Source organism: Schistocerca cancellata, chromosome 5, assembly GCF_023864275.1.
Source record: "Schistocerca cancellata isolate TAMUIC-IGC-003103 chromosome 5, iqSchCanc2.1, whole genome shotgun sequence".
NCBI classification, from domain to species: Eukaryota; Metazoa; Arthropoda; class Insecta; order Orthoptera; family Acrididae; genus Schistocerca; species Schistocerca cancellata.
In genome coordinates this window covers 826,503,303-826,515,677 of record NC_064630.1, presented here as the reverse complement: position 1 = coordinate 826,515,677, position 12,375 = coordinate 826,503,303, and the positions used below count along the sequence as shown (strand labels likewise).

Here is a 12,375-nt window from a genome sequence, read left to right as displayed (position 1 = left end):
TTTGGATCCATAGAGAAAAACACCAAACTTATGAAGAGCATAAATAATGGCCAAAGCTTCTTTTTCAAATTGAGAATACTTTTGTTGGGCATCTGTGAGCATTTTGGAGGCATAAGCAATGGGTTGTTGAGAACCATCAGAAAAACAGTGCACAAGGACTGCACTGGCCCCGTATTGAGAGGCATCTGTGGCAAGAACAAGATGTTGGCCAGGTCGATAAGTAGCCAGGCATGGGGCCTGTTTCAGCATAGTCTTCAATTTCTGGAAAGCCGCATTGCATGATGTGGACCAGTGAAAAGGCACATTTTTATGCAACAGGTGATGTAACGGCTGAGCCACCGAAGCAGCAGACGGTAAAAACTTGTGATAGTATGCTAATTTCCCCAAGAAGGCCTGCAGTTCCTTAACAGATGTAGGGCAAGGAAGGGCATCGATTCCAGCAACAGTTTGCTGAAGCGGACGAATACCATCCCAAGAGAGTTTAAACCCCAAGTACGTGATAGAACCTGAAAAATTTTGATTTCTGAAGATTACACTTAAGACCGGCAGTCTGTAAGACATGAAAAAGTGTGTGGAGATTTTGAAGATGTTCGTCAGTGGTGGACTCAGTGACAACAATGTCATCCTGGTAATTTATACACCCAGGGACAGTGAGTAATAATTGTTCCAAGAATCGCTGAAAGAGAGCAGGGTTGCTGGCAACCCCAAATGGCAATCATTGACATTGATAGAGGCTGAAAGGCATGTTAAGGACCAGAAACTGCTGGGAAGCAGTGTCGAGAGGAAGTTGATGATAAGCTTCTGACAGGTCAAGTTTAGAAAAATACTGGCCTCCAGCAAGTTTAGTGAACAATTCTTCAGGTCGAGGCATAGGGTGAGTGTTGATAAGGAATTGAGCATTTACATTGGCTTTGAAATTGCCACAGAGACGAATATAACCATTTGGCTTAGCAACGACAATGACAGGAGAGGACCACTCACTGGAAGTGACAGGAAGCAAGACCCCTGAAGCAGTGAGACGATCCAGCTCCCATTTGACCTGATCACGAAGGGCCACAGGAATGGGCTGAGCCCAAAAAAACTTAGTCCGAGCAGTGGGTTTGAGTGTGATATGAGCTTCAAAGTCGTTTGCATGGCCTAACACAGGAGAAAAAAGGAACAAAAATGTTGTCGACAAGGAGTCCAATTGAGCATAACGAATAGCATCAGAGATGATATTGACAGAGTCATCTATGGTGAACCCAAAAACACGAAAGGCATCGAAACCAAAAAGATTCTCCACATTACTATGGTTGACCACAAATATGTGAACAGTGCGAATGACAGATTTGTAAGATACCTCAGCATCAAAGTGTCCCAAGAGAGAAATCTTCTGTTTATTGTAAGTCCGCAATTGCCCAGTGACAGGTGACAGGATTGGAGAACCCAACTGCAGATACATCTGAGAATTGATGATAGTGGCAGCAGAACCAGTATCCACCTGCATGCGAACATCTCGACCAAGTATTTGGACAGTGAGGAATAATTTCCCTGAAAGGGAAGAAGTACAATTGACAGACAACACAGAATCAGAATCAGTGTCATGTTCATAAACATCATGTATGCGGTCGGATTTGCAAATGGATGACACATGACCCCTTTTTTTTGCAATTTTGACACGCGGCCCAACGTGGACAATCTTCTCATGAATGTTTCGTAAAACACCATGGACATGAAGGAAGTAGCCGTGGGTTTTGCTGCAGTTTCTTAGAGGTTTGTTTACGGTTAGGCCGAGGCTGTGATTGGGAACGTACTGCGACCACTTCGGATGGCGGGGACATGCCACATGCTTCGTCAACATCACACAGACGTTTTATTTCCCCAACGTCACCCCATGCCTCTATTTGCACTCCTGCGGCGCGAGAAATTTCAAAAGACTGAGCAATGCAAAGGACTTCACCTAGAGCCGGATTTGCAAACTGAAGGGCATGTTGCCTAACTTCTTTGTCGGGTGCCGATTGGATAATAGCATCCCGTACCATGGAATCAGTGTACGATTCTTTGTGAACTTCAGTAACAAATTGACACTTTCTACTGAGGCTGTGAAGTTCAGCAGCCCAAGCGCAATAGGAGTGATTTGGTTGTTTTTGACAATAAGAAAAGGCAACATGAGAGGCTAACACATGTGTTTGCTTTTGAAAATAGACGGACAGAAGTGAGCACATTTCAACAAAGGACAAAGATGCAGGATCTTTCAAAGGAGCCAATTGCGACAACAACCGATACATTTGAGGTGAAGTCCATGAAAGGAACAGAGACTTACATGATCGTTCATCTGTGACATGAAATGCCAAGAAGTTCAGTCGAAGACATTTTTCGTAATTAGACCAGTCTTCCGCTGTCTCATCATAAGGAGGAAAAGGAGGTAGAGACAACAACGAGAGATGCCCCGCATTTGATGCCGCGATGAAATCACGAATCGAATTTGTGAGATGCATTTGCTGTTCTATGACACCTTGCAATAGTTGCTCTAGAGTAGCCATGGAAACATGTGGGTCAATGATGGAAAAGAAAAATCCCATCCTCGTCACCAATTGTTATAACTTCAAGTTAAACAAATATATTTCAAGAAAGACGCAATACATGAAAGTCACGGATGAAGTAAACAGAGTAATACATGTGTACACTTTAACAGTCAAATCATAACTGAGTCCGAGTCTAGTGGTCACTGGCTGGCTGCTGCTGCATGGCTGGCAGACAGCACCGCTTGTAGAGGACATGCGTAACTGTGTGGCGGCACTTTGAAAGATTGGCGAGTCACAACATTGGTAACACATAAAAAACATGTTAAATAATGGTTGACCTTATGTACTGATTATGTGATGTTTGTGATATAATCCTGTTTGTCTTGTTTGTACTGTAACAGAAGAATTTGTATATTTTGTGGTGAAAAATAACATAGCTACACCAAATGCTGCACAGTTTTTTAAAGCACAGTTTAATAATTCTTATCTATAACAGCTCTACATGATGCCAGTGTAAAGTTGCATTAATCCTTCAGTTGCAGTTTGCTTCAGTTTCCTACATGTCACTATATAACAAATTTCTTTATTGAAATTAAATAGTATCATAGTGAATGGCTATGCTGCAATATTTGTTAGCCTATAGTACTCATAAGAGACAGTGCAACAAAGTTATAACAGTATAGTTATGTACCCCCCACTTTAGATAACCATGCCATATATATTGTCACCAATTGTGTCCATCCTATCAGCCCCCTGTCCCTGCCTTGGTTATTCTCTTCTTCCGCCTCTTCTCCTTACCTCATCCCCCATCCCACCCTTTACTTAGGTATGAACACTGAAATTTCCAGTTTGCAGTGCTCAGGCTATTTGTATATACCCCCCCACACCACCTGTCCCTGCTCACCACTTTCCCTTCACCGCCTTCCAGACAGCTCCAACATGTCACGACTCTGTCATGTTTTACTGGTCTTGTGGGAGTATTGGGTATCATGCAGAAAAAAATCAGTGATATATGAATCAATAACATTGATATAGTAATATAATGTTGTTGTTGTTGTTGTGGTCTTCAGTCCTGAGACTGGTTTGATGCAGCTCTCCATGCTACTGTATCCTGTGCAAGCTTCTTCATCTCCCAGTATCTACTGCAACCTACATCCTTCTGAATCTGTTTAGTGTATTCACCTCTTGGTCTCCCTCTACACTCCCTTCCAACACTAAATTGGTGATCCCTAGCATTTGCAATAGAATACTGAAGAGTTATTGTCAACATGTATCATTGTTTTTGAAATACGTAGTTCATGACCAAGTCAGAGTATTTTACCTATTTTATCAGAGAGATTAAAGAATGCAGTGTTTAAACCCTTTCATAAGGAGTTTTGTCAATAATTACCATTAGAAAATATGAGAGTAGTGTTCTACCTCAGGAATAATGATGTGCTTAGCAAGTCGCAGTTTGGAATTCAGAATGCTTGGTAGTTTACATAAATAATGGAAAGTCCAGGTAGAATTATCAACAATGTAGGAAAAGACAGGTTGCTACTTACCGTTAGGTGGCAGAGAGGCACAATTAAAAGATACTTGCATAAAACTTCTGATCACAGCCTTCATCAGAAAAAGAGAGACACACATCATTCACACACTCACGCAGGCACATCTCATGCACACAGGACTGCCAACTCCAGCATTTTGGGCTGGGATGTCCAAGATGCTGGACTTGGCAGTCATGTGTGGATGAGGTGTGCTTTCTTGTGTATATGAAAACACATTTTAGACCTTCTTAAGCATCTCAGTTTAGTCACTTTTGCATTTGGTGTTGTGGCATTCATAATAATTTACTGTACCATACTTTGCTTCTATTTCCAGTCAACATTGCTATATGAAGCACATATATAGGAAATAAACTTTTCTTGGCACAAAAGTGTGCCATAAGAATACTATGTGATGTGCACACACAATCATCTTGTAGACTATTGCTTGGCAAGTAGGTACCAACATTTTATGCACAGTATTGTCTCCCATGAAAGTTTTTATGAATAGTCCCAGTTCAGGTGAAATAATGACATTTATACAAAATACTGGACGAAAAAAATTACTATTCTCATCTTTTATTGAAATTAATCTTAACTCAAAAAGGGGTGAATAATGCTGCCAAAATGATACTTAATGCCTAAGCAAAGCCAGACTTGAAAATTACTTAAAAAGAAGAAGCTCCGCACAGGGTAGTTGAAACAATTACTCTATACTCTTTAAAAACTATGTGATTGACTTTTTTGTATGTAAAACAATCTGTGAACATCATTTTGTTATCTTGGAGGTGGCTCTTCATGAAGTGTTTTCAAATTACCTGTCAAGGGAAGGATATTATTGTGGAGCCTGCAAAAAATGGTTTGTGAGGGCACACCAAACAACTTGAGAAAAAATACTTCGAGAAGATGTATCAGAGACAGAGAGAATGACAATGAGTTAATAAACAAAGTAAAAAAGAATCTTATATTATAAAATTGGTGAACCGTGGGCTCTGTAATAGCACTCCCATCTCATGATAATCTTACGTTATTGGCTGGTACAGTTATTCTTCAGTTTCTGTGCTGTTTTTGAAGTATCCAGATTTTGCAACCTGTTTGAGATTCAATTGAAATGAGTTTGTTTAAATGAACTTATGACCTGCATCTTTTCAGGATTCATATATAGGAAGTCAGAATGACAGCAGAATTGTTGCCTGATTTCCTGCCCAGCCCTCTAGATAAATACCGTAGAGCATCTACTTTTAACTGGAAGTCTATGAGGCTACTCCTAGAAGATCCTGAAATGTTGGAATACAAGGTAATTTGTCTGGTCTGAAATACCATTTGTGATAATTAAATTGATGAATAAAATTGTAGTCTTTTTGCTTGTGACTGCATTAATGTGTTTCCAGGAAATCCTTAACCATTTACATGAAATGTTGTGAATATGTACAACTGTCAGCTGTGTAGTAGAACAAAGACAATGAAAATGTTTTCTGAACCAGGACTCGATCCTGGATTTCCCACTTATCAAGATCAGTGCAAAACCTGGGTTTGAGTCATAGACTGGTACAATTTATCATTGTTATCATTTCATCACACAGCTGTTGCTTGCCCATATTTGCAAATGTGAATACATTTCACGTATTTAATAACAGCTGTAGTCGCTGCAGTGCCCATTCCTTTGGACATGCACACATTGCACTTCTGAACAACAAAGGCACTGTAATGTTGTATCTTAACCATTTGTTTTTCATCATGAGGTATTTGGTACACTGTACTTGTATATGTGCCATTACTTGTGCAGATATGAGGAAGTGGCATGTCAAATGGAGAGAACAATATGTCTCAGCAACATGTTCTTATTTTTTGGTTTGTTAGAGATGTAAAGACTTTCAGAGGCCATTCACAAATTCTGTGCGAAATTGAATCAAATGTTTCTTTTGTTTCATTGAGCACCTGTTCAGTATGAGCAATTTGTTACATTCACAGACTGTTTCTCATTAGTGAAGGGAAAGAAGAAAAATTAGGCTTTAGTATCTCATCAGTGCCGTTAGAAGTGGAACTCAAGCCTATATTGGAGGAGGATTCAGATACATCCTTTTTAGCAGAATATTACCTGCATTTGTCTTAAACCATTAAGGGAATTTGTGGAAAATCTAATTTCATATGGCTGGGAGCGGTTCTGGTCCTCTGTTTTCCATGTACAAGTGCAGTGTCTTACCATTGCTCCAGGTGGCTGGGACCAATGAAGGTCTTATGAATACAGTAATTCATTCCATTATGGTTTGTGTAAATGATCTAAGTAAACTGCAAAGGACATTAATTGTGATAAGTTAATGATCACTTGACATTTGAATGTTGTAACAAAGGATAAATCTATTAGGTAGATGCTTATAGTGAAAACAGAATTTAGCAGATGGAAATTGATTTATCACTGCATACTCAAATTGCAAATGAGAATAGGAATTGCTCAGAACTTACTAAAAATTTAACATCCTGCACAAAAGTTTCAGTTCTTGTATGGGGCAAGTGTTAAATATTTTGTGGGATACATAAAGTGAGAGTTTTTGTAAACTGTTTCCCATTAATATAACTGCTGAGATTTTTTGTTAGCAACTTCAATGTCGTGTTGTAGTTGAAGAAAAGGAACAAGAAGTGCTACTGTAATACAGTAGCTTGTAGGAGGGTTTTTGATATGCAATTCCACATCCTTGAGCACTTCATAACCTCATCTTCTCAAGCTTCCACTTTTTCTCTTCTGTATTCTATCATCTTTGAGGGCACTCTTCTGGAAACAAAGATAGTTTTCAAACCTAGCTCAATGATTAGTTCAATTCCAAATTTTCAAATTTCATCAGACATGAAATTTAGAGACTATCTTAATACAGCCAAAGAGACAGGGACATGGAGGATACAAGTTATTCATTAATTTCTGTACATTGTGATGTCGAATAAAAACTTAAATCACTAACAAAGTAGACTACAAATCTATGTATCAACGCAATGTAAATTTCTGAGAACAATAATCTATCACTTGTTCCTCTGAAAAAAACAGATGAAAATATGGAAATTCTTTGAAGAGGATCCAGAATTTCAACATCCAAGTAAGAAACTAAGTTTAGACGAGGAGCGACATTTGGCTATAAGGAGAATGTATAGATTAAAAAAACTTCAAAACTTAACAGTGGAGGAGATGATAGAAAATCCGCGTAAGGTAAGATATTTACTACTGCAATTACTATTATGTTCTGAAGTAAGTATTAATATAGAAGTTGTTCTCAGTAACTAATGGAATCAGCTTTACATTTATAATACTTGATGTCAGTGAACTGTGTGATTAATTTTACTGTAGAAATGCTGGTTACATTTTATAAACTTTCATGTTTTACAGCTGACAATTTTGCATGATATCCTTCAGGTATCAGACGTTCACTGTCCTTATAGATTGGCTGATGTATGATATACCATCCTATTAGGACAGTGAAGGTCTTCTGCCAACAGAATAAACTCCACAAATATTTGGTGCAACCAAGTAAATCAGCTGTTGATTAATACTGTTCATGACTTCAGCACTCTACAAACTTAGTGAAATAGAATTTATTGCAAAAGGTGCTGAGCCTCAGACATTTTCATAGGTGAGGCAGCTGGGGTCAGATTAACAAAAAACTTTATCTCAGCAAGATCTGGGACTGGTGCACAGACAGGCACAGTGAAAAACACAGCTAAACATTTAAGCTTTTGTTGTTATTTCCTCCTGGTCTTTCAATTGCAAAATCTGGTATGCTTTATTAATATTACTGGAAGGGTGATGACATGTTCACTTGAGTCTTGAAACAAGGGAACCCATTCTTGAATATCCATCTGTACATCAGATGTCATATTCTTCATATTTAGAGGATTATATGGACTGGGAGCACATGTGGATGAATCACAGACAGTAGTGCTGATATCACAGAAAGGTAAAGGCTATGGTAACTAGTGTATGTAACAGGAGCAGCAGCTTCCCTGGATCCCACGGTATGCCATAAAGCATGTGGTAATGGTAAGTTACACTGTCAAAATATTTTGAAACAAAAGAAAAAAGAAAATAGGATCCAAATGGCATATATCAAAAAATCTTATTCTTACATTTTATTAGGAATATATGTGAATGATTTAAATATTGGTACGTATTAGTCTCCTGCAGTAGCGCATCTAGTGATTCATGTGAAAAGGTTTTCGACATGATTATGGTTGCACGGCAGCAATTAACAGACTTTGAACACGGAGTTGTTGTTGGAGCTACATGTGAGGGACACTTAATTTTGGAGTTCCTTAGGGAATTCAATATTCTGAGATCCACAGTGTGAAGAGTGTGCTGAGAATACCAAATTTCTGTCATTACCTCTCACTACAGATAAAGCAATGGCCCATGACCTTATTTAATGACTGAGAGCAGTAGCTTTTCTTAGAGTTGTCACTACTGATAGACAAGCAACAGTGCATGAAATAACCACAGAAATCAATGCAGGATATTACATGATCATATCCATGAGGACAGTGTGGCCAAATCTGATGTTAATGGGCTATGGCAGCAGATGACTGACACAAGTGTCTGTGCTAACACCATGACCTCACCTGAATTGCTTCTGGGTCCATAACCATATCGGTTGGACCCTACATGACTGGAAAACCATGGCCTGGTCAGATCAATTGTGGTTTCAGTCAGTAAGAGCTGATGGTAAGGTTCAAGTGTGGTGCAGACCTCACAAAACCATGGACCTAAATTGTCAACAATGCACTGTGCAAGCTGGTGGCGGCTCCATAATGGTGTGGGCTTTGTTTGTACGGAATGGACAGGGTTCTCTGGTCCAACTGAACCCTCAGTGACTGCAAATGGTTATGTTCAACTACCTGGAGATGATCTGCAGTCATTCATTGACTTCATGTCCCCAAGCAACAGTATCATGTCACTGGGCCACAATTGTTCACGACTGCTTTGAAGAACATTCTGGGCAGTTTGAGTGAATGATTTGGCCAACCAGATCACCTGACATGAATCCCATCAAACATTTATGTGACGTAATCGAGAAGTCAGTTCATGCACAATATCCTACACTGGTGACAGCTGTGTAGTTAAGGATGCCTAATAGAGGTAGCATGGCTCAATATTTCTGCAGGGGACTTCAAACAACTTGTTGAGTCCATGCCACAATGAGCAGCTGCATTACACCAGGCAAAAGGAGGTGCAATGCAATATTAGGAGGTACTCCCTTAACTTTTGTCTTCTCAGTGTACTTAATGCTCGAAGAAGACATCCACCAAGTACTGCACTTATGCTTTTATGCAAGAATGCAAATTTTGTCATTGGAACCTGAAAGGATAAAGCACTCGTAGTAAAATGGATTTGATTCCCTCCAATCTCCACACAAATGTATGTTTCTAGATTGAGTAATGATCAGTTTCAAGCTTCATATAATTTTAGGTGTTTAATTCATTTACTGCATATTACATCCATGTACATTAGATGCCAATGAAAGTGTGCCATCCCGACATCACTAAAAAAAAAAAAAAAATTTAGAAAGTTAGAATCTAAGAATTACAATTATTGGAACAGTCTATTGTTGATCATAAGTACATACATGAGATGGATTAAAATATTTCTTTTCTAGAAATCCATATTTTTCTAGACTGAATTCATTCACACCTACAATTAGAGTATTTTGGAACCTGAAAAAATTTTAAACATGCACTCATATTGTAGAAGAAAAAAGGTGTTTGTTTAAGATTAGATTATATTAGATTAGATAAACTGTTTGTTACACAGACCTACAGTTAGGAGATCCTGAAGGATGTGGAATATGACAGAAAATTCATAATACATAAGCACTAATATGCTAAAGCTCCTTCCCCAAAAAATGTTATACTATTCCTGTCATACTCCATCTGCTCACTAAGTGAGGTAGAAAAGACCATCTGTAAGTCTCTGTGCATATCAAAATCTCTCCTATCATGTTTGGATGGTATTTATGTGAGGTATACAGTGACAACACATAATAGTCCCAGTCTCCTGTGACTACAGATTCCATAAAAATCAACAGAATTGCAAAAATGTCATCTTTTTTTGTGAAGGTTTCCAATTTAATGTCTCTGAGCAATTCAGATATGCTGTCATATGGAAAATCCAGACTGGAATAATGACAGTATTATGAAAAGAATAGGCTGCTTCTCACCATATAGTAGAGATGTTGAGTCACATACATGATGAGAGAAGCAATCTGGTCAGTGGGGGAGTTGAAAAGGAGAGAAGTAAAAAGACTGTGGGTGTGCTTGTGGAATAGGAGGCTTTGGAGTGTGGACAGGGAAGGGGATAGGTGGGTGAAGGACAATGACTAATGAAGGTTGGGTTCAGGAGAGTTATGGATATATTGCAGGGAGAGTTCATACTTACTCAATTCAGAAAAGCTGGGTTGGGAGGAAGGATCTGGTTGTCACAGTCTGTGAAGCAGTCATTGACCCTAGTTGGGCTTGGTCTGTGAGACCCACTAGCTTTTGTGTCACGGATATATTTATAGTTGCTGACTTGACTTGAGCACTCTGCTAGCTTCCTGTAACATCCAAGAGATAGCATTCATGTCATGAATGAGGTTTTGCTTTGTTCAATCATTGCTTGGTAGTCTTCCAAAAAGTACACGAGTCTGTCAGACCCCGCTCGACCATCTACCTTTGTAATATCTACCAGAGCGATCCCATTTTTATTTTGGTGTAGGTTTTTCATTGAGTTACTTTGCAAACTGTTTGTGATGTCCTAAAACCAAATTATCATGGTCAATAGTTTACAGTTTAAGATGGCATGAGAAAATCTTTCAAACAGTAAAATTTACAGAATTTGGTATGCTGATGAGAGTGAGGTAAATGATTCTGACATGGATCCAGACTTTGGAATGAACAGTGATCGTGACAATAATAGTGAAATAAGTGGTGGTGAAGAGGAAGATGTTCAGCCTTCTGCCAACACTGATGCACCTGCTGTTGTCAATTCAAGTACATCTCCCATAACTGACTCGGGTATGTCACCTATGCGATTTTATAAAGGAACAAATGGAGCAACTAAATGGAGAAAAACTTGTTTCCCACAAAGTGTTTGAAGAAGACATCACAACATAGTTACAATGCATTTGCCTGCAAGCATTTGAGCTGTGGTGGATGTACATTCACCATTAGAATTGTGGTCATTATTTTTTAGCAATCCAATGATTGATTTAATTCTTGAATCAACCAGTATCTATATTGATTCAGTTCAAAACAAATATACAAGTGACCCAAATATGGCTACACCCACAAGTTTTGGTGAACTGAAGATATATTTTGGACTACTTTACTTAGCTTGAACATTGCATGGTGGTAAAATGAATATCGAAGACTTTTGGAATACAGACAGGACTGGAATAGAAATCTTTTGAGCAAGTATGGTATTGAAAAGGTTCAGATTTTTGACTCGATTTATCAGGTTTAACAACATCCATATGAGGAAGAGAGAAAAGCACAAGATAATCTTGCTGCCATAAGATCCATTCTTGATATGTTTCTCTCCAACTGCAGTGCCTATTTTTCTCCATCAGAAAAAGTTACTTTGAACAAAATGCTTCTTCCCTAAAGAGGCAGGTGCAGGTTCGTAATATATATCCCAAATAAACCTACCAAGTATGGGATGTAGGTTTTCATCCCGATTTATTCTAAAACATACTATGTAAAATATTTGTAAGTCTACACAGGTGCACAACCACAAGAACTGTACCAAGTCAGTAATAAGGGAGATGATGTCATTTTGTGTCTTTTAGACCCAGTAAAAGAATCTGGAAGAAATCTGACAATAGATAATTGGTTTACTTCTTACCAAATTGTCAGAAAAGTACTACAAGAAACAAATATCACTGTTGCTGGTGCATTAAAAAAATAAATGTGGAATTCCAGTTGAGTTTTGCCTAAAAATCTAAAAAAGAGTAGTCAGGTATGTTTGGATTTCGGGAAGACTTCACATTACTCTCATATGCACCAAAATGAAACAAATCAGTATTGCTTATCTTTTCAGTGCATCATGATGGTGAAATTAACAGTGACATTGGTGAAAAGAAAATACAAAGTATAATAATGTACTACAACAAACAAAGAGTGGTGTAGATTTCATTGATGTTGTGTGTGGTGAAGAGGGACAAGACAGTGGCCTCGCCATCTCTTCTTTCAGTTGTTAAATATTGCAGCTCTGAATGCTACATTGTCTTCAAAGCAAACAAAAATGTTTCACTTAGAAGAGGATACCTCAGAATCCTAGGAAAGTCTGTCATAACACCACATTTGAGAATGTGTGCAACCCTGACAAACCT

General features: G+C 38.5%; 1 protein-coding gene across 2 annotated transcripts in view; it reads left to right on the top strand.

Annotated features, from left to right (window-relative positions):
• Positions 1-12,375, top strand: part of LOC126187472 (peroxisomal acyl-coenzyme A oxidase 3-like) — a 315,427-nt gene that overhangs the window by 55,503 nt on the left and 247,549 nt on the right. For both annotated transcript variants that reach the window (XM_049928570.1, XM_049928571.1), the window contains exons 2-3: positions 5,183-5,327; positions 7,068-7,226. In XM_049928570.1, coding sequence (XP_049784527.1) covers positions 5,205-5,327; positions 7,068-7,226 — 282 coding nt within the window. In that variant the 5' untranslated portion in view covers positions 5,183-5,204. The remainder of the gene's footprint in view (positions 1-5,182; positions 5,328-7,067; positions 7,227-12,375) is intronic.